The 21,746-nt window shown below is 45.7% G+C and overlaps 1 protein-coding gene across 1 annotated transcript in view; it reads right to left on the bottom strand.

Annotated features, from left to right (window-relative positions):
• RAD54L (RAD54 like) overlaps positions 1-21,746 on the bottom strand; it is a 25,022-nt gene extending 3,276 nt beyond the window's left edge. Inside the window, exons 1-16 of the mRNA XM_057709548.1 lie at positions 21,172-21,746; positions 21,008-21,094; positions 19,494-19,613; positions 13,311-13,371; positions 12,450-12,585; positions 11,933-12,002; positions 11,549-11,837; positions 11,196-11,320; positions 6,826-6,976; positions 3,824-3,950; positions 2,727-2,801; positions 2,446-2,576; positions 1,821-1,931; positions 1,537-1,660; positions 944-1,022; positions 451-630 (exon numbers count right to left, since the gene is read on the bottom strand). Of these exons, the coding sequence (XP_057565531.1) occupies positions 451-630; positions 944-1,022; positions 1,537-1,660; positions 1,821-1,931; positions 2,446-2,576; positions 2,727-2,801; positions 3,824-3,950; positions 6,826-6,976; positions 11,196-11,320; positions 11,549-11,837; positions 11,933-12,002; positions 12,450-12,585; positions 13,311-13,371; positions 19,494-19,613; positions 21,008-21,094; positions 21,172-21,174 (1,869 nt within the window). The 5' untranslated portion in view covers positions 21,175-21,746. The remainder of the gene's footprint in view (positions 1-450; positions 631-943; positions 1,023-1,536; positions 1,661-1,820; positions 1,932-2,445; positions 2,577-2,726; positions 2,802-3,823; positions 3,951-6,825; positions 6,977-11,195; positions 11,321-11,548; positions 11,838-11,932; positions 12,003-12,449; positions 12,586-13,310; positions 13,372-19,493; positions 19,614-21,007; positions 21,095-21,171) is intronic.

Below are 21,746 nucleotides of genomic sequence, written 5' to 3'. Positions count from 1 at the left end.
ATGGGCGGAACAGGTCTTTAGATAGTTAGATGTTTTCAGGAGCTGATTTTATGAGCCCAACCCTTGCATCTCCTCATAGCTAGAAAGAAAACCACTAAATCCCTACTTGGTGACGTCTGCTCCTCATGACTAGCAGAAACCCCCTACAAAAACGTGTTTGATTGCACGTACTCCTCCCTTACCAAGAGTACATACATAGGTCTTCCCTGCCTCTTTGGAAGTTTCTCAGAGCTATCTGGGATGCTGTCTCCCGGGCTGCAGTCCTCATTTTGCCCCAAATAAACTCAACTCGCAAGTCAAAAATAAATAAATAAAGGGTTCAGGTTAAGCCCATAGCCTGGCCACTGCTACGGGCAGAGGGGCCAAGAGGCAATGAGAAACAACTCAAGGTGGCCCTGAAGGTCTAATTCCATGACCCACCCCTACTCTGACCGTTATCACCATCCTTACAGACAGCAGGCGATAGATATAGCAGGTCTTCTTCTGACCATCACGCCAGACCCGGGCCATGGCTTGTTCATCATTGGCTGGGTTCCAGTCAGGGTCAAACATGACCAGTCGGTTAGCCCCAATGAGATTAAGGCCACAGCCCCCAGCTTTGCTGCTCAGCATGAAGACAAAGTCAGGACTCTGGGAAGAGAAGGAGAAAAAGAGCTGCTTACAGCCCAAAGTAAGAATCTTACTCAGCCCAGCCAACTGTTCTTTCACACACAGACCAATTGTGAGGACCACCAGTTTGCCTGCCTACCAACCAATTTACCAGCGTACAAGGTCAGTTCCCAGTAGTAATCACCAACCAACCAGCCTAACTCTACCACACCCACCAGGGGCGGGGCAGGGGATAAAGACAGAACTAAAGCAAAGCCCCTTGATAGATTCTCTAGCAACACTTAGTTCTGATGTTATTGCATTGCTGGTGTGAGGACAGGGGCTGTGCCCTTACCGACGGATTGTTGAAGCGCTCCACAACCTTGGCTCGCTTCTTAATGGACATTGTGCCATCCAAGCGAACATATAAGTACCTGAAGGGGAATCCAAAGATCAAATCAAGAAGGAAGCAGAGGGGACTTCCCTGGCAGTCCAGGCATTAAGACTTTGCCTTTTAACGCGGGGGGTGCAGGTTTGATCCCTGGTCAGGGAGCTAAGACCCCACATGCCTCAGGGTCAAAAAATTAAAACACAAAACAGAAGCAATATTGTAACAAATTCAATAAAGACTTTAAAAATGGTCCACATTAAAAAAAAAAAAAAAGGAAGCAAAGCCCCATTGGAACCACAGCTACTGAAGGGACTGAACCAACCATGCTCGACGGCTATTCATATACAGCCTGAAACCCTAAACTCCCAAAGGGCTAGGACTGTCCTGTGGAGTACCCGAAGGACTAGGGACTATTCTGCTTGGAGATGGAGTTAGGGCCATTGCAGCAATAAGGGAACAGACATCTTCTGGCATCTTGGCCCATATCCACCAATCAAAATACCTACTTTTCCTAGGGGTACAGTAGCAGAGGTACCCCTTTGACAGCTCTTCCCTACCTTCGGGCGCGGCAGAGTTTCTCAAAGAGGTCCAATGTCTGAGTGTAATTGGACACCAGCACTACTTTGTCACTGCTGCGACTTCGGGTCACCGCCAGAATGTAATCAAGGACCATCATCTTACCTGGGGAGATCAACAACCATCAGCCCCCAATAGGCCATCCCAGTGGCCCAGAATTCTTACTCTTAATATCCTGCGGTGAGACAGAATAGATCTAGCACAAAGAGACAACCTCCCACCCCTCTTCCCAAAGGAACCCAAAGACTGGTAGGAAAGGACTCACCTGACAGCTGGGGCTCTAGAGCCTTGGAGCTATAACCAGGGGGAAATAGGTCCAAGGTACCTTCAAAGCCATCCTCTTCCTCCACACACTTGTCATAGATTAGAGCTGGATCTGAAAAAAACTCCAAAATACCAGGTACATTGCTTTCAGCAGTTTCCATTTCAGTGCTCATTAGAACGCGCTCCAGAAGCCTACCCAGAAGACTGTCCTCAGCACCAGACTTGCTTGTTTCCAAATCCCAGTGTGCAATCAGTGCCATCTGGGATCATGAGTGAACAATCTTGCTCACTAGAGTGTTCTGTGTTCTCCCATCAAGAGGGGAGCTATACCAGAGAGGGCAAAGTTTGTTATTTTTCCCCTGTCCAACATTTTATATGCACATGTGTGTATGCACACACTCTCACGCACAGTCCTGTATATTCCAAGCATCAAGCATGGGTCAGACAAAGGATAAGCTAAATTTTCCAAAGCAAAGGGTTTGGTTAAGAGTGCACATCAATGCCTTGTGGAGGGCTACAATTACATGCGGCCTCAATAAGGACTATGGACAAGTTTTCGTGAAGGTGGCTGAACTACCTGCCTTGCTCACTCTCACAGAGGACCCCAGGGCATGGATCCAACTCACGATTACATAGTTTCTTTAGTGAGGTGATGGAAGAAAGGGAAGAAACACTCATCTTGCCCTCACGCAACTCTTCAGCTGGCTTGGCCTGTCTCAAAAACCTCTTGTATAATTCAGTCTGAAGGGGTGTCAGCCTGAAAAAAGAAAACAAAAAAAAGGCAGCTGGGTCAGTGGGGAATGCTGGACCACACCTCTGCCCTCGGAGGATACCTTGAGAGCCCAGCCATACCTCAGGGGCTGAGCTTTTACTCACTCACTCCACACCCCTCAGTTGAGTTCAGTACCTACAACAAACCACCTGCTCGATCTTCACAGGCAGATATTTAGAAAGGATATCAGATGTCCTTCGTATGAGGCACCTGGCAGAACAAGATAAAAAGGCAAGGAGATGATAAAACTGCTATGCTAACTACCAGAATAAAAGCTACCACCCAAAGGACCAAGACTGATTTTCTTCTATAGTATCAAATGTCAAATACCCATCAGCCTTATGGCAAAGATACCTATATCAGGGTTGCAATCATGGGAACAAAGACCCTTTCAAACAGTCTAGCTTAGATGGACAGCTCTCTCTTCCCCTTCAAAAGGTTAGCTCGTCTTCAAGAGAAGGCAGAGGTCTCCTACGAAGCCTGATGCTCTGACAGGGAAAGTAAACTGTAAACCACTGAGTCCTTATAGGAGTTTCTGCTTGCATTTACCCAAATGCCTACTGCCACAAGGCCCAATTCAACGAACTCATGCCCATACTACCTGGCAGACCAGGAAGGACAGGATCAGGCACCTAAGCAGCAGCTCCTAAGAGCACACTGACTCTCCTTCCTGCCATCTTAACCTGGAAGGGAGGTGGCTGTTGGCAAAAGCAAGACTCTTCAGGATGTAAATCATCAAATACATATAACTACAACAGAGGAGTCCAGAATGTACCTGCCCCTTGAGCTATGTGGCCCCCATGGATAAAGCCTTCAGACCTACTACGTGTCACAGAAAGCTATGGACATGGGAAGGGAAGCCTGGTGCTTTAGATCTGAGACTGACTGAGAGGAAACTTCTGAAGTACTAACAATGCTCCAAGGGATATTTTGCTCAGGAAGTGTAGCAACACAAAAAGCTCCCTCAGCAGGATGCTAAGCAGCACCAAACCAGACCACAGGGCCCAAGGCTACGACAAAAGCAGGGAATGGGCCTATAAGACCCCTTCATTTATTCAATGGCTATTGTTACGGCTGGATCCCACTCTCTTCATAGAATCCCAGGCCCTCATAGGCCAAGGCCCTGAAGGATTGGCCTTGGATGGCTAAGGAGGCAATTCTGATGACCTAATGTGAGGGGGGACTCAGAGAGAGGTACTACTGTCTAGCCCGCCCACCCAGCCCCCCATTACCTATTCACAATGCTGGTGAGCTCCCGCAGTCGCTCCTCTCCTAGACGCCTATCTTCCTCACTAGCAGCTGCGTCTCGACCCTTCAAAATTGGCAATTCAAAATGCTTCTTGAACTCCTGGGCAGTTCCTAAGCACAGAAGAAAAGGCATTAAAGAATGTAGAAAAGTAATGACTTTCCCACTGCCTGTAATGGCAGGCTACTTTGTCACAGACCAACCTTCCTGTTTGAGAACAACGAAGCTGAACAAATTATAGGCAATTTCTGTTTGAATGGATCAGAGAGCTACCAAAGTAGCTAAGATTTGAAAGGCCACATAATAAGATAGCAAGTAGATCAAAACCCAAATATATAACTAATTACATTAAATGTAAATGGACCAAATAATCCAATTGTCAGACTGGATTTTCTTTTTATAGCCCACCTATATACTGCTAATAAGAGATGAAGTAGCATGTACAATGAGTATAAGACAGTCCTCTACTGGGACTTCCCTGGCAGTCCAGTGGTTAAGACTCCACGCTTCCACTACAGGGAGCACGGGTTTTGTCCCTGGTCAGGGAACCAAGATCCTACATGCCGCACGGCAGAGCCAAAACAAAAACAAACACAAAAAGACAGTCCCCAACCTATTATGATGGTTTGACTTATGATTTTTCAACTTTATGATTGTGTGGAAGCAATATGCATTCAGTAGAAACTATACTTCACATTTTTAATTTTGATCTTTTCCCAGGCTAGCAATATGCAATACCATACTCTCTCTCCACGATGTTGGGCAGCAACAGTGAGCCACAGCTCCCAGTCAGCCACGTGATCATGAGGGTTACAAACCGATATACTTATAACCTTTCTATGCCCATACAATCATTCTGTTTTTCACTTTCAGTACAGTATTCAATAAATTACATGAGATAGTCAACACTTTATTATAAAATAGGCTTTGTGTGAAATGCTTTTACCCAATTGTAGGCTAATGTAAGTGTTCTGAGCACATTTCAGGTAGGCTAGGCTAAGTTACGATGCTTGGCATTAAATGCTTTTTTATTTTAAGATGTATGATTATTTTATATGCCACATACCATTTTTATGGTTTTTTTTTTGGGGGGGGGGGGGTGCTCCACCACACGGCATGCAGGATCTTAATTCCCCAAGCAGGGATCAAACCTGTGCCCCCTGCAGTGGACGCTCCTAGTCTTAACCACTGGACCACAAGGGAAGTCTCTTAAATGCATTTTTGACTTAAAATATTTTCAACTTACAATGGGTTTAGTGGCACGGAACCCAATCATAAGTTGAGGAAGATCTGTACTGATACATGCTACAATGTGGATGAATCCTGAAAACATTATGCTAAGTATAAGAAGTCAAACACCAAAGGTCCCATATTATATGATTCCATTTATAAGAAACATCCAGAACAGTCAAGTCCATGGAGACAGAAAGCAGACTGGTAGTTGACAGGGGTTGGGGTAAGTGGGGATAGGGAGCGACTGTTTAATGAGTATAGGGTTTTGTTTTGGCCAGGAATTTAAAAGGTCAGGTACCTCAAAAATGTGATCTCCAAATGGCCAATGAACATATTAAAAGGTGCTCAACTTTTATTCAACATTAAATAAATGCAATGAAATATCACTAAACAGCCACCAGAATGACTAAATTTTTTTAAAAAATGTGTTCTAAAGACAAATATTGGTGATGATATAAAGCAGAGGCCAGCAAACCACAGCCATAGGCCAGCCACCTGTTTCTATAAACCGTTTTATTAGAACACATCCATGCTCATTCATTTACATTTTATGGCTGCTTTCATAGTATAATAGCAGAGCTGAGTAGCTGTGATAGAGACAGTATGGCCTACGAGCCTAAAATACTTACTATCTAGCTTTTTTGGTTTTTTTGGCTGTGCTGTGCAGCATGTGGGATCTTAATTCCCGGACCAGGGGTCAAACCCATGGCCCCTGCCTTGGGGACACAGAGTCTTAACCACTGGACCACTAGGGAAGTCCACTATCTAGTCTTTTAAGAAAAAAATTGCTGGCCCCTGATATAGAGACACTGGAATTCTCATATACTGCTGGTACAATCACTTTGGAAAACTGAAGTATCTACTAGGGATAAACACATGCATAACATATGACCCAGCAATTCCATTCTTATGACAGAGAAATGCACGCTATGCTCAGTACAAGAAAGTTCATGGGATCATTATTCAAAATAATAAAAAACTGGAAACAACTCAGTTGTCTATCAACAGTAGAACTAAACTAAATTCTGGTATATTCATAAAATGGAATAGTATACTAAAATGAAAAACAAACTACTGCAATAAGCAACCACACAGATGAATCTCATATATATAATATTGAACGAAAGAATCCAGATGCAAAGGAAAATATACTGCATCATTCTTTAAAGTTCAAAAATGGGCACTAACAAACCCTTCCACAGGTATCTATGCATGAGAACTGCCCAAACTGTGGTTGCCAGGGGCTGGGGGGGAGTGGGAAATGGGAAGTTGCTGCTTAATGCGTAAAGTTTCAGTTTTGCCAGATAAAAGAAGTTCTGGAGATGGATGGTGGTGATGGTTGCACAACAATGTTAATGTACTTAATAACACTACGCTGTACGCTAAAAAATGGTTAAAAACAAAACAAAATTGCCAAGACAGAGTCTGCTCTGAGGCCAAAGTTCTTGTGAGGCAGGTAGGATGCGATCAGCAAAAATGCCTGGAGGTAGCAGTTCCATCCCCAGTTCACAGAGACCATGCCCCGCATAGCCCCTGCCACCTCTGCAGTGTTAAAAAGGACCAGAGTGGGCCTTGCTAAGTTGCCCAGCAGAGCCAAGGTCTCTCAATGGCTTTGCTATTCCTTGACAAGAGAAGTCTTCCTAGAAGAGTGCTTAGTGACCCACATATAATTAGTGGTCTCTCCTCAGCTAGAGTTACATTCCCAAGGCTAAGGCAAGCTCCTCTCCAGTGTAGCAGACAAGGCCAGACTCTTACCAAGGATTCCTGAATTAACAAAATGCACCAAGCTGAAATACTCAAGGAGATCATTCTGGATGGGGGTTCCGGAGATGAGCACCCGTCGGCTGGTGTTCAAGCTGTCTAGGGCCTGGTAAGTCTGATTCTCAGAGTTCTTGAGCCTGTGTCCCTGCAAGGAAATTGTCACTTAGGCCTGGGCACAACGTGGACTCCCTAACAGTAGCAAAGTCCTGTATAGATAGGAAAAGAGGAATCATGCATTATCAGGTCCTGAGGCCTTGGGAACCAGGCAGGGGGCAGCAACAGTGAGAGTTTACCCACTCTCCTGGGGAGAAATGCCAGGCTCAAGAGGCAGACCTTCAGCTTCTAGACCAATGCTACATCTATAAAGCTAAGATTCTTTGTTTCTTCCCTTTCTCTTTCCTGCCCCAACCTCCAGAGTCATAACAGCCTGCCTATCCTCTTCAGAGATCATTTGGACATGTTAGAGACTCACGCTTTCACGGAATCCTCCCTCCCTACTAGCCCAACCATCCCAGAACCTTCTAAGCTAGATGCCTTCTGTGTTAGTCTCCTGGCTGTGTCTGGACTGTCAGTGCTAAGGGGACTTGGTCCAGGCTCTTCCTCCCCTCTTTCCACAGAATCCAGCCAGCTCAGACATCTAGAGAAAGAGCCTCTCTCTGCTTCACTTTGCATCTCTTTTCCAATCCCTATATCACCCACCCCACATACATACCTATTACTTCTCTCTTTTAAGCCTTTTTCAGGAAAATGGTAAAGGACCCTATCATCTTTCCTCTTTCCCCAAGAACCACACAGGCAAGGTTAGCCTGCGCCTTTTCTACCCCCAGCCCCTTTCAGCTCCACACTGGGCAGGGCACACAAAGCACAACCACCAGGCAAAGAATGAACAAATAAGCCAGCCTTTCACAATGCAATTAAACACAGACCCTCCACTGACTCTCCCATTTGTGGGGCCAAGTCCAAGCTCGTTAGCTTAGTACTTCTCATCAAGGACCCAGCTAACTTCTTTGACACTCTCCATAGCTTGTCACAGTCCAGGAAGCCATAACTCACCACTCCTAACACTGGATTTCCTTAGGTCTCTTTGCCTACGCCATTCCTCTGCCCACAATTCTCTTCCACACGCATATTCCTCAAATGTCACCTCCTATGCAAAGCCTTCCTCAACGACCCCAGGCTGTTGGGGCCTCTCACCTTTGGCGTTCGTGGCACTCTGTACATAACAGCTGGGCACGGAATCCTTTTAATGTGCCAGGTACTATACTAAGCACTTCACCTATATTTTCTTCTATAATCCAGACAACAATCAGGTGAGTGGAAATTACAACACCCTTTTGGAGAAAATGGGGCTCAGCGGGGCGAACAGTTATTCAAAATCACGCTGGTATCAAGCAGCAGAACTGAGGTTTGAACTCAGGTGTGTGAGATTCTGAAGTCTGGGCACCACACTACTCTGCCTGGCATCTACGGCTATATATATTAATCACATTCGACTGCACTCTATCAGCTCACCAAGGCAGGAACTTTCAAAGGCAGAAACCACATCAGATTTGCCTTTATAATTCAGTGCACGGGACAGAGCCCCACACAGAGCACTGCTCAGTGAATGTTTGCTGAAGAATGAATGACTAACCAACATTGCTCTTGAAGAATTACATGTAGAATTTTAATTTTTTAAAAAATTACTGGATGTTGTATACCTAAAACGAAAACATTATGTCAGTTATATCTCAATTAAAAAAAAATTAAAGACACCCTAAACAAACAAAATAAATTTAAAAATGACCAGAGGCTCCAAGCACCAGCCCTGAAACAAAAGGTTGAGACTTCTCAGCTGAAGAGGGAAAATGAAACTTGAAACTTGTGAAGAAATTACCCAAAAGGCCCCAGGGAAATGGGCATCAACAATTGGATCCCTCTAAACTGAAGCTCCCTGAGGGGAGGCAATCATAAGATCCCCAGGGCCTGACACTAACAGGTACTGAATAACTCAATTAATGAACTGAATTGAATGAACACACTACCCTGTGTGTCTCTATGGAAGGGAAAGTCAAGCCCAGCTCCTATGGGACCTCCCTGGCTCCAGACCCAGCTCCTGCCACCATGGGCCACAGATTTAAAACCCAAACCCTGGCATCTCAGCAAATCAAATGTTTGAAAAGTTGTCAGAGTTCTTCTTTATAAGCTGCTGCTGAATTTCTGTTCTGGCAGAACTCTCAGCTTATCCTTTTAAAAGCAAAAAATGATACCAAGATTAAATACCACCACCTGTCTCTCTGAAACATAAGCCCCATGAGCAGCTTCTCGGTTTTAATGCACTTTCCAGCATCTGATTTGCTTTGTGTTCTGGCACTTGTAAAAGAACACACATGGGTCTGCATGAGGCATACAGGGACAGTCCTTCCAGAGCCAAGCCAAGCTTTGGTTACACCCAAGGTAGTAAGGGAGAGGAAAGAGCCAGGACTTAAGATCTCAGACCTGGATTCAAGTCCCAGCACTTCTCTGAGCTTCAGTCTCCTAATCTCCAAAACTGAGATGATGACGTCAATCCCTCCCCTGTTCATACACTTCACAAAATGGTTCCTCGTGTCCACTTTCTTGATCTGGATCACGTCCCTTTCAGGTAGACCACGTGCCATCTACTCTGTAGTCTCAGAACAGACTCATCTGCAGCCATGCTTACAAGTGGCAAAGCCAATGCTGATCCCAAGTGCTCTGAATTCTTCTGCCTAACTCAGATAACTATGTGGATCAAAACTTTATACACAGTTATTATGCTATTATTCGATTGTTATTTCTGTGTATTCCAGAGAAAAGCATCAGCTGGGAGGACGCTGGGACCACGAAAGCCTGGGGCAGAATCTTCTCTTTCCAGGATATGAACAGGACAAACTCCTCCTAGAGTAGGCTGACTATCTTTCAGGACTTTGGCTTCCTCAGGTCTCTGACAACACACTGCTGACAAATAAAAGGCAGATGAGTAGAAGGGAGGGCCAGGACCCTGCAGTGTGGCAAGAGGCAGCCTGGTCCCTCATGCCAGTCAGCTCAGAAAAGAGGAGAGATTGAGGAAGAAATGAAACCCTACAGAGCAGAAGAAAACCTAGATGCCCCCCAGTCCTCAACGCCTGCCTCCCCTTCCCTTCACCAATGCCCTGGCCTTTAGACCAGGCTCCTGGGCAGCCCTTCCATGGTGACGAAGCAAATGCCAGGGCCCTGCACAGCAGTCACTGCACACCCCGCCTCAACCTGCTTAATCCCTCACTCCCACCAGGGGCCGGCCCATCAGGGTATCAGAGGTTGGCAGACAAGCTAGATAATGACTCTTCATAAGGACAAAAGCTCAACTGGGAAACAGCTCACTATTAGCAAGCACGGTACCCCAAAATAAGCTTTTCTTCTCTGTCTCCTCCCAAAAGACCCTCAGATACTAACTAAGGTAATCTACAGTCCCCAGAGCACAGTCAAGCCCGCCAATCAGTTGACAGATGGGGCCAAGTCTTTCAGCCACCTCTTCACTAAAGCCCCAGGGGTGACCTTACTTTCCCCAAGAGGTAAACACTGGCAGCAGACTCAGGGTAGCCAAGCCCCCTAAAGACCTGGGAAAGTCTCTATATTAGGAAGCTCCGAGCCACCCTCACTCCTTTCCAAGTAGTAGCATCCCTAGCACCCTTCAAGCACAGTGCTGGAAAAGGCCAGAGAGAAACAACTGCCGTATTTCCCTTAGTCCTAGAGTCAACACAGACTCACAAGGTATATGGACTATCCACACGACTTGCCTATCTCTGCGCTTCTGTTCACATGAGTGTCCCCAGCCTAGAATAAAAACCAGAGCTGACATTTACCAAGGTCTTAGGACATACCAGGCACTGTGATAGAAGCTTTCCTTCATTTAATCCTCATAATAATCCCATAAGGCAGATATCACCCCATTTTACTGACACAGAAAAAGAGGCTTGGGTGGTTAAGTAACTTGTCCAAGGTCATATTACTGCTAAGTGGCAGAGCCAGGATTTGAACAAAGATCTCTCTGACCCTAGAACCTGCTCCCCTAAACACTGTACCATGTCTCTCCACCCATTCAAATCCCTGCCACCCTTCAAAGACCTCTGGTTTAGAAAAACTGTCTAGAGGCAACAAAACCAATCAGCCCACAGCCCCACACTCTCCTTGGCATTCCAAGCTCTGCTCAACCCCTCTTTTGGCAGATTGGTACCACGGGCTCCCCATCTCGTTTGCCTCCTCCAAGGCAGTATGTTCTGTCCTCAGCATCCCCCAGCAAATGGCACAGCCCTTGGATGGCAGTTCTCAGTGAGAAGACGATGACAGACTTTCTTCTACCATCCAGACAGCTGGGCATCAAGTACCTCATCACATATGACCAGTCCAACACTCCCTTTCTGGAGGACTCCAACATGAAGGCGGAAAGTCTCATAGGAAATGATGAGGATGGGAGAAGGCACTCTGGCTCCACGCTGGTTCATAAATCCTTCTACGACAGAAAAGGTGTCAAGGGAACAAATCTGAGAATATCATAAAGGAAAAGCCAGTTTGACGATTCTTTAATTTAGCCTGGAAATAACTATTTCAACTCTTTTCCACGGAAATTCTCTTTTCTGCCACCCCCTCCCTGCCTTTAACCCTGGCCATCAGTAAAGATACACTTAAGAAAGGAGCAGGTTGTATGGAAGAGTGAGGCCATGTTTGTTAAGGCTCCTACCCAGCTTTTGGTCTATCTCGTCCTTAGAGCCTCCGTCGATGGCCAGAGGTTGGATCCTCCCTCCAAGCCATTTCCCAACTTCATTGTACCAGTTCTTCACTAGGCTGGAGGGCGACACCACCACTGCCTTGTCAATTTCTGGCTTGCCCTCTGGACTCTGGCGCAAAAGCGTCCACATCAACGTGATGCACTGCAGTGTCTTGCCCAGGCCCATCTCATCAGCCATGATGCAGCCATGGCTACCAGGGATGCGCCGACTGGTGACACACTCCCACAGGAACTTCACTCCCTGGAGAATAACAGCACTCAGCGCACTTTGGCATCCACACTGCTGCTGCCCCAGGGACGGCAGCCTCTCAGGCCCAGCCGCCCAGCCCCATTTACCTCTCTCTGATGAGGCCTCAAGACCTTACTGAGAACAGGATCAACAACCACATGGACAGGGAGTTTTTCCCTGAGAAAACACAGCAAAGAAAACATGGAGCTCAGACACAGGAAAGGGCACATCCTCAGAAAGTTGTGTCCTGTTGATCCAGGGCAGGTGCCTAAGAGAAGACCTCCTTGGCCTGGTGCAATCAAACCATAGCTAATTCCTCTTCAGGGTGAGAAAGTTAGGAGATGGGGACGGGTTCCCTATATCATCACCTCAACCCTCCCCGCCCCCCTGAGTGAGCTTGGTAGGAATGGATGAGGAAACCCCACCAACTGGACATGTCTACATGCTCTTCCCCAGGCACTCTCCTTCCCCATCTGCTTACTCTCTGGATGGTACAGTAGTCATGACAGCACTCTGAAAACACACGCAGATCCCAAGGTAAAATCACACCAAAATGCCCTCTGCCCTCCAGGTTTGTGCACTTACAGAGGGCCAGAACTGCTCAAGAAATACCAATGCACATACTTGTCAAGCTTCAGCTGGTGGTGGGCGCTCAGTGGGGGAGGCTCATACAGAACCAAGGCACCTTCTTCCAGGGGGTCATGGAGGGCCCGGCGGATCCCAGCCCTTTTGAGGCCCAATGCCCGAGAGCCCAGAGGACCTAGAAACCAACAATTTGTCACCTGACCCTCAAAATTGGGAAGCTCCAGCAGGCCCAGCTCAAATGCCTATCCTTCACATAACCTTTCCTAAGCTTCCATATGACCCCCTCTCCCAAAAACCTCTCCAAACACAGTTTGGGCACCACTACCTGACCATTACCCAAGTCTGCCTCAGATCAGAGTTTTCCCCATATTACTTCTATTAAACTACAAACTTCTGAAGGGCCAGGTCTCATTCATGGTAGATTAAATCAATCCTGAAAAGATCTGAAACCCTAAAGGGGCCTTTCAAGGCTGACAGCTCTTGAGAGTTTGCCTCCTCCCTCCCAGCCCCAGTTTTAGCACAATGCTATGCCCTACATAAGGCAGGGGGAAACCCTATAGACCCTAGGCCTCCGACAGAGTCAGTCTCAGAAAGGAAATGCTACTGAACTCACTTGAACTGAATGTAGCATGGGTCCATCAGCCACCCTGGCCCACCAGGAGCTTCCTGAACACTGACACATGCCCACCAAGAAGAGGAGGGGCAGTTAGTCTTGGCAGACCTTGCTGAAGCTATCAAATACAGACTTCATGCAGGCCCTGGGAGGGTCACCCCATAGTCACCACTGGACTGGTATCTTTAATTCCAAGGTAAGCTTGTACTTACAAAATATAGGTTTTAATCTATCCAGGCATATTCACATGTGACTAATTTAAGAAATAGAAAAGTCTCCATTTTTACCTTGATAATTTGGAATGGGGATTTTGAAAGGCTTTGACAAAATGCTTCGAATAAATGCTTCCTGAAAAGAGAAGAAACAGGAATTCAGGATTGACTGGAGATGTTATGGGATAATATTTTTACAAATGCAGTCTAAAATGCCTATTTAAACACTGCAATACATTCAGAGCATTGTATTTTGAGTACGTCTCATTCAGATGCATCTAGAACAGAAGATGTGCTCCATATTAGATTATTAGGTTTCGCACAATGGCTTTCACCTTTGAGGCTTTGTATAAGGTTCCACAAATCCCCAGGGACACGAGAGTGCCAAAGCAAATACTTAGCCTTAGACAACCACAAGGCTCAGAGCCTTTAGCTCATGAAAGACCATGCCAAGTAAGGCCACCTAACTATTCCCTAGGCTGCAGCGCCTTAAGAAAGCACCACAAACTTACCTAATCCCAGTACTAACAGAACTCCAGTGTCTGGATTCAATCACTGTCCTTTTTGTCCTATCAATTCTGCTTACTGCATCTAATTCCCATATCAATTCTCACATCAGCCTCCTTGGGAACTAAACAGCCCTTCAAAGAGCAGTGGTAGCAGGAGTAAGAGGAGCAGTAGTATTAGTAAAATAATGTTGACAGCAACAGCAAAAATGACAACAATAACAATAACAACGTAAGCCAGATGCAGTGCTAAGCCTTGCATTCATGTTACCATTTAATCCTCATTAATAGCTCTATGAGATCCATATATTACTGGCATCCCCATTTTACAGATGAACAAATTGAGGCTGAGTGGTTTCCCAAGTCACACAGCCATGACATTTGCAGGACTTTCCTGATTCCAAGGCCCTTACTTGTAACCAGTGGGCAATATGGCTTCCTAACCCAACCTGTCTGAGTAGTCATGTGCATCAGCCCAGAGTCAGCAGCTTCCTGCCATGCGAAGGCACAAGAGAGGGAAAAAACACGAGAAAGAGGACATGAGAGAGAGGGCAAGCCAATTACCAAGAAAAAGCTAGGGACAAGGGTGACAGGAAGTCTCTGCGCCATCACTTCAGCCTGGAACCACCACTAGGCTACGGGGGCTGGGGCAGAAGGAGGCAGGGGAGTCCACAGCACCAGCTCCTGAGCTAACTGACAACTCCCATCAAAGTTCTGATCTACTGGGTTGGCCAAAAAGTGCCTTTGGTATTTGAGTAAAAATAAAACACATTTTTATTTTCACCAATGACTTTATTGAACAACTTATCCATCCTATTGTTCCACTACCTTCTGCCATTTTTCAGGCAACTTCATAATTCCATCTTCCCAAAACTTTTAATCTTTTTAAGCGAAGAACTGTTCCAGGTGCCTTTTAAGTCTTCAGGGAATTGAAACTTTTTCTATGAAGAGAACTTTGTAAAGACAGAAATAAATGGAAATCCAAAGGTGCAATGTCTGGTGAATACAGCGGATGAATCCGAACTTCCCAGCTGAGCTGTAACAGTTTTTGCCTGGTCATCAAAGAAACATGTGGTCTTACATTATCCTGATGGAAGATTATGTGTTTTCTGTTGACTAATTCTGGGTGCTTTTCGTCGAGTGCTGCTTTCAGTTGGTCTAATTGGGAGCAGTACTTGTTGGAATTAACTGTTTGGTTTTCCAGAAGGAGCTCATTACAGAGGACTCCCTTCCAGTCTCGCCACATACACAACATCACCTTCTTTGTATGAAGACCGGCCTTTGAAGTGGTTGGTGGTGGTTCATTTCCCTTGCCCCATTTCCCTTGCCCCATGCCCCATGCTCTTCTGTTTCACATTATTATACAGTACCCACTTTTCATCGCCCATCACAATTTGTTTTAAAAATGGAATGTTTTCATTCCATTCTTACGTTTAAGTGAAGAATCACAAGCAGAAATACAGTCAAGGTATTTTTTCACTTATGTGGAAACTAAACATAAAAGCAATTCACATAACCACGCTGGGGCAAATGATTTTCAATGCTTGATTTGGATATCTTGAGTATGTTGACTAATAATGTTGATTATTCTCAATGACTGTCTCGATTTGATCACTGTCAACTTCAACTGGTTTACCTGACTGTGGAGCATCATCCAGCAAGAAATCTCCAGCATGAAACTTTGCAAATCACTTTTGACGTGTTCGATCAGTCACAGCACCTTCTCCATACACTGAACAAATCTTTTTTTGCATCTCAGTTGTGTTTTTATCTTTCTTGAAATAATAAAGCATAATAGGCCAGAAATGTTACTTTTTTCTTCCATCTTCAATATTAAAGTGGCTACACAAAAATTCACCAATTTTGATGTCTTTTTTTAAATGCATGTCGATATGACAGCTGTCATATACAATCTAACAAAATTATTTCAAATGAAGTGAAAGACAATTAAGTATTACTAGAGCCACCTTATGGAAAAAACTGAACAAACCTTTTGGCCAAGCCAATATGTGCACCTGAGCCCTCTGGGGAGTTATAACAGCCTGTGAACCTCAACAAAATAAGAGCTAGAACCCAAGAGAGCAAAGAGAAAACAAGAGCAGAAATCCTAAAGGTAGTCTTAATGGAATACATTAGTGGAAAAAGAAGTCATGAAAAATACTCCCCTCTAGCGAAAAGGTAGTTTCATAAAAAAAAAGCAAGCCTGTCTTGCCCTGAAATTTTCACCTTTTATTCTGACCCACTTCTATATAGATTATATTAAATTCTAGAAACTCAACGTACTGTAAAAAGGAAAAATGCAATGAATATATTTGGTAATGTATTGGAAGATAGAAAAGGGATGTGGAGAACTTAACTTCATCACTACACTAAATAACACGACAAGGCCAGGACTGGAGACAGGCCCAAATTCTTTATTTGCATATTTCTTTGCAGCTGAACAAAATTAATTAACATAGCAATAATGAGAAACTTATATAAAAGATGCTAACAAAAAGCTACCTTTAAGTCAAAAGAGAGGAAAAGAAAGCAGATGAACTCTAATTTCTTTCCTAACATGGTGTCAATTCTGCTTTTAATTCTGAAACTGAGATATTATTTTCAAGATTATTAATATAAGAGGCTAGTGTTGAAGCTCTAAGTCATCAAGAATTTATGCTCCAAATTTTAAAAGACTTTCAGTAAAACCCAGGAACCACAAGTTCTGCAGGTAGAAGTGCAGGCTTGTGCAACTACTGTGGAAGAATGTGAGGACCCCTGGCCAAAAACATCTGCAAGGTTTGCAATGGCCAGCCTCCAAGAATCTGATCTGGTAATACTCACTAGACTCTGACAGAGGCAGGGGAGAAAGCATGCTCTCACTTTGTTCATTTAGTTACTGAAAATTCATACCACCCTTTCCTTCTGATGATAGAAGAGAGAGAAGAACATCCCTCTTCCCCATCAAGGTCAAAGCTTCCCTCTCCCTCTATCAGGTCTGCCTGATCTCTCCTGTATCTCAACTTCTCCCCCTCCACTAGCTCTTTCTCACCAGCATTTACAACATACTTAAATCTCCCCTATCTTAAAAACAAAATGTCCTTTGACCTCTTATCTCCTCCCCTTCAAACTTTTAGAAAGAGTAGTCTGTCTCCCCTTCCTTATCTCCCACTTCTCCTATCTTCTGCGTCTTCCACTCTTCTAAATTATTCTGGCCAAGGTCAGCAATGGCCTACAAGACCTTAACTCCAAGGGATATGTTTCTACCCTCTTACTAGACAAAGCTGGCCACTCCTTCCTCTCAAATATTCTCTGCTTTTGACTTCCATGACACCACTCTTCCACTATTTTGCCTTTCTGGGACCTCATGCTCAGTCCCCTAATGGGCTCTTCTTCCTCTGCCCAATCCTCTTAAAAGTCACTGTTCCTCAGGGCTTGGCCCTCAGCTTTTCCGACTGTACATTCACAGGGACACGCCAATACACTTTGGAGGTGTCAAACTCTATGCCATCACCCCAAATCTATTTCCAGTCCATAACTCCCTCCTAGGTACCACACCCACATTTGCAAACCTAGACATCCTACAGGACTTAAAAATCATTGTGCCCAAGGCTAAAGCCCTCATCTCCAGGGCTGCACTGACATTTGTGGTCCTTAAGCTTTTTTGCCTTTGGGGACCATTCCTCCACAGCTTTCACACAGGCTGTTCCCTCTGTCTAGAACATTTCCTGCTCTCTTCACCTGGCAAAACTCCTCACATCCTTCAGGACTCGACCTAATCAGCATGTCCCTAAGATTCGGGTCTCCACTAGCCTCCAGACTGTTAGGCCCCATCTGCGTACTCCCATCACCCCTGCACCTATGTCATGTAGTTCTACAGGACAACAAAAGGAATACTGAACGAAAACAGTCCCAGAGGACTACACACCACTCATGAAAGCTCAAGGAACAATTAAACAATGGATTACTGTGATTTCCCTGGTGGTCCAGTGGCTAAGACTCCGTGCTTCCATGAAGGGGGCCCGGGTTCGATCCCCAGTCAGGGAACTAGATCATACATGCTGCAACTAAGAGCTCACATGCCGCACCTAAAGATCCCGCACGCAGCAACAAGGATCCTGCATGTAGCAACTAAGACCCAATGCAGCCAATAAATAAATACAAAAAAACCAAAAACAAAAACAATGTATTACTCAGTGAATTATATACATATGGTAAAACTATCACAAAAAGCAAGGGATGTTGAACATAATTCAGGATAGTGGTTACCTCTGGGAATGAGAAAAGGGATTATGACTTTGATGATGTTCTAGTCCTGGATGGTGGGTTCACAGGTGTTTATTTTATTTTATATCTTATGTACACTATACATATTAGATATGCTTTTGTATTCACCAAATATTATGTAAAAATGCTTTTAAATGTTTGCTGAATGCACAAATAACTAACCTCCATTATACAGTGGTCCCATCAACATATTCCCATCTTTCCTTCAAAACATCCCTGTAAAGGAAAAACACGACCGTTTCTCCTCTACTTTCAATACTACACTACTTCTGACATCAGATGTGTGGGTTTTCCACACGTCAAAAAAATCTTCAGCTCCACCTGGGTGCCCTACAACTTAATTCTAATATTGTCTTCCAGGAAAAAGCATCAGATCCTAAAGGGTTCAATCCCACATGACTGCCTTCCCCACTGCTTCAGATGCAGACCTCAAGTCCAGGTGGTTACCTGTGCTTCTGACCACAAGCTGTAAATCAAATGTTCCCATAACCCCCTCCTTGGGTTCGATTAACGCACTAGCGTGGCTCACAGAACTCAGTAAAGTTTACTTACATTACTGGTTTGTCGCAGAGGATATTAAAAGACATGAATGAATAGCTAGATGAAGAGACACACAAGAGTGAGGCCTAGAGAGTGATGAACACAGAAGCTTCTGTTCCAGTGGAGTTTCGGGTGTGCCCTTTCCTGACTTCCTGTTCATCAGCTGGGAAGTTCTCTAAACCTTTTGGGTTTGTAAGGAGGCTTTTTACACAGGCAGGACTGATTAAACATTGGCCATTGATGGGTTGGTTCCCCTGGCAACCAGCCCCAAAGTTACTACAAAGTCATCTCATTAGCAAACTCAGGTGTGGCTGAAGCGGTTTGTTAGGAATAACAGAAGACAGCTTTATCACTCTTATCACTTAAATTCCAAGGATTTTTGGAGCTCAGTGACACTGTGTTCCTCAGAAAGTTTAGAGGAAAAAGCTATCGATGGAGCTAGGCAGATCTGACAACTCTGTAACTTCGAGCCAATTACTGAAACCCTCTGAGACATAGCTTCCTCATTTTAAAAAAATGAGAGTTATATGAGATAATGCACAGAACCTGCCATGGTGATGATTACCTTTGATTTTACTAGAGGATACACATGAAAACTGTAGGACACTCTGACACTCTGGTCTTCTGAAAAGCTATATGCAGGGTCAGAGACAGGTCTCTGACAGGTTCCAACACCCTGCCGTAGCCTTCACCCTCCTGCACCCTCTTGTCCTCAGCAACCTGAGTCACCTGAGATCTGGTGCCCAAGTAGGTTAAACAAGAGGAATTCCTAGTCAGGCACACGATCTCTAAGGAAAGAGGTCAGGCCTTTTCCAGGTCTTGGGAGCTGTAAGCAGGCCCAAAGCCACCACAAAAGTGTCTCCTGGCTACTGTGTGAGGACTGAGGGACCCTCCCCAGACAAAACAGGGCACACAAAGACACTGGCAGGCTGCAGGTCAGGCTTACATGTTGACTGCTGTCCAGACACGGTGGTCGATTCGTTAGCTGAGTCAAAGGTTTCCGAAAAGGAGACAGAAAACACTCCTGGCTCTGGGTCTCACTGTTGGATTTCCGTTTCTTAGGAGTCTAGAAGAGAGAATTGGGGAAGGTGAAGTCTGGATGATAGAGAGTTCACCACAATGGCAACTAACACTTAAAATGTTAATTTTATTAAGTGCCAGGCCCTGTGCTAAACTCTTCACATGTATTATCATGTATTATCTTCACAGTAATCCTAAAATACATGTCTATATCTGGACTTAATAGGTAGAAAACTGGAGCTTAATGAGATTAAAGAACTTGCCTGAGGGGCACTGGAAGAGGTGAATGAAGTGGGTCTGTGAAGGGCAAGTCCATCAGTAGCACAGAGTCTTGCTGCCCGCAAATCTTCACTCCAAAAGCCCCAAGGAATGATTGAGTGACCCATTGCTTCCCTCCCTGAGTTTACCAATGGAGGGCAAGAGCACAGCTGCTCCCAACTTCCAGGCCACTGAGGCCACTCCCGTCAGTCCACACTGTGGCAGTGAGAACACCAGCACTGAAAGCATTTCCTGGGGCAACCAGTAGCAGACAGCACCAAGTGCTGCCCCAAGTTCAAGTCTGAGACCCATGTAAGTGGCAAGGGGCAGCCAATGTGCCTCCCTTACAGGTAGAGGAGCCCCCTGCACACCAGCAGTACGACTACAGAGCAAGCCCCACTGAGCCAACAGGCAAGAACATACTTGTACCAGCTTGCCAGGGTATTTGAAGTTATAAGGTACACCTGAAACAGAAACACCAGGCTCCTTCCGCTCTCTCTACAGGCTTTTACTCACACACTGTCCCTGCCCCAAACTGCCTGTAGACATTCCTTAACTAATCTCTTCCTCCGAAGTTCCAGTGGCCAAGCCATCGCCTCTTGAATTGCTCTCTCTGAAGTACATGCTACATCGTCCTACTGATTTTGGTTGCATAGGTCGTGCTCACAGCCAGGCCCAGAAAGCCTTCAAGGCAGGGCCCAGTTCAAAGTCATACATAGTGCCCTTGAGTATTTACAGGGACTGGATGGGCACCACCCCTCCAATCTAGGCCCAAGTGAGCTCAGGCTCTAAGGTAGGCCCAGTACACTACTGTTCTGTGGCACTGGGCGGGTGACAAAGAGCAAAAGAGCAGGCTGCTAGCTGCTGCTGGGGAATCCCCTCCCCTTTTTTTCCCAAAGGAGCCAAAGGAACTAACCCAATCAGCTCTTTGCTTTGGAATACCCCTTCTTACCAGGAAAACCGAGGCATGTTAGCTTCTAATAAGAACCTTGAGGACAAAGATTTTATTTATCTGGTTCAATGCCTGACACACAGTAAGCACTCATTAAAGTTTACTGAAAGAGGCTTCTGGAGGTGACGGGGTTCATTCCATGTAACCCCAGAAAGCAAGCCTAGAATTCCTTTCTGCCTAAACAGCCCTGCTCCCCCACCTTCCTATCCCCTTACGGGCAGAGTACGCACCACTGCTCCAGGCTGCCAGTCTTCATCATCAGAGGGTCCGCCTTCCGGTTTTCTCTTGCCCAGCTGGCTGGGAGCTAAGCTCCTCCTCTGTAAGGAGAGAACGGAAACAGCCCATTAGACCCAGCCATAGGGCTAGCCACAGTCTCCCCTAGGCCTATACTTACCATTCTGAGCTCAGGAACATAAAATGTCAAGTACCCATCAGCCAAAGCTCAAAGGCACCCAGCAGTTGAGAACGCAGAACCAGCCTGGTAAGGAACGGGCTGCTATATTATTGAGAGCATGGACTAATTAAAGAGGGGCATGGATGGAGGGAATACAGCCAGGGGGCTGAGGTCTGGGCCCAAACTGTGAGAGTGTCGGTCTCCAGTTAGCCGAGGCGGGAGCTAAGGCCAAAAAGGAAGTACCCAAGCAGAAATGAGTTGAGGTCTGAGATGGGGGGAAGAGGCAGGCAGACTGCCAGACTGGGCAGGGTGGAGTCGGGATAATGGTCCCAGGTGGACGTGAAGGCAGGAGGTAGCTGCGGCGGAAAAGGGTAATCACAGGCCAAGAGAGAGGCTAGGGTGAAAATCCGAAGCCTGGGGAGGGCGAGTCCGGAGGAGGGGATTTCCCAAGTTTAAGTGCTGATGCCGGACTGAGGGAGGCCGCGCAGGGGTCCACGCAGGACAAGCAGAAGACCCGGGCTTGGGAGAGGAATCCCAGAGGAGGCTGGAAAGAGCTGCAGAGCCGAATCCCAGCC

The sequence above is a fragment of the Hippopotamus amphibius genome, chromosome 1 (genome assembly GCF_030028045.1).
Source record: "Hippopotamus amphibius kiboko isolate mHipAmp2 chromosome 1, mHipAmp2.hap2, whole genome shotgun sequence".
NCBI classification, from domain to species: Eukaryota; Metazoa; Chordata; class Mammalia; order Artiodactyla; family Hippopotamidae; genus Hippopotamus; species Hippopotamus amphibius.
The sequence above is the reverse complement of the archived record's forward strand: the minus strand, read 5'-3'. Positions and strand labels throughout refer to the sequence as shown.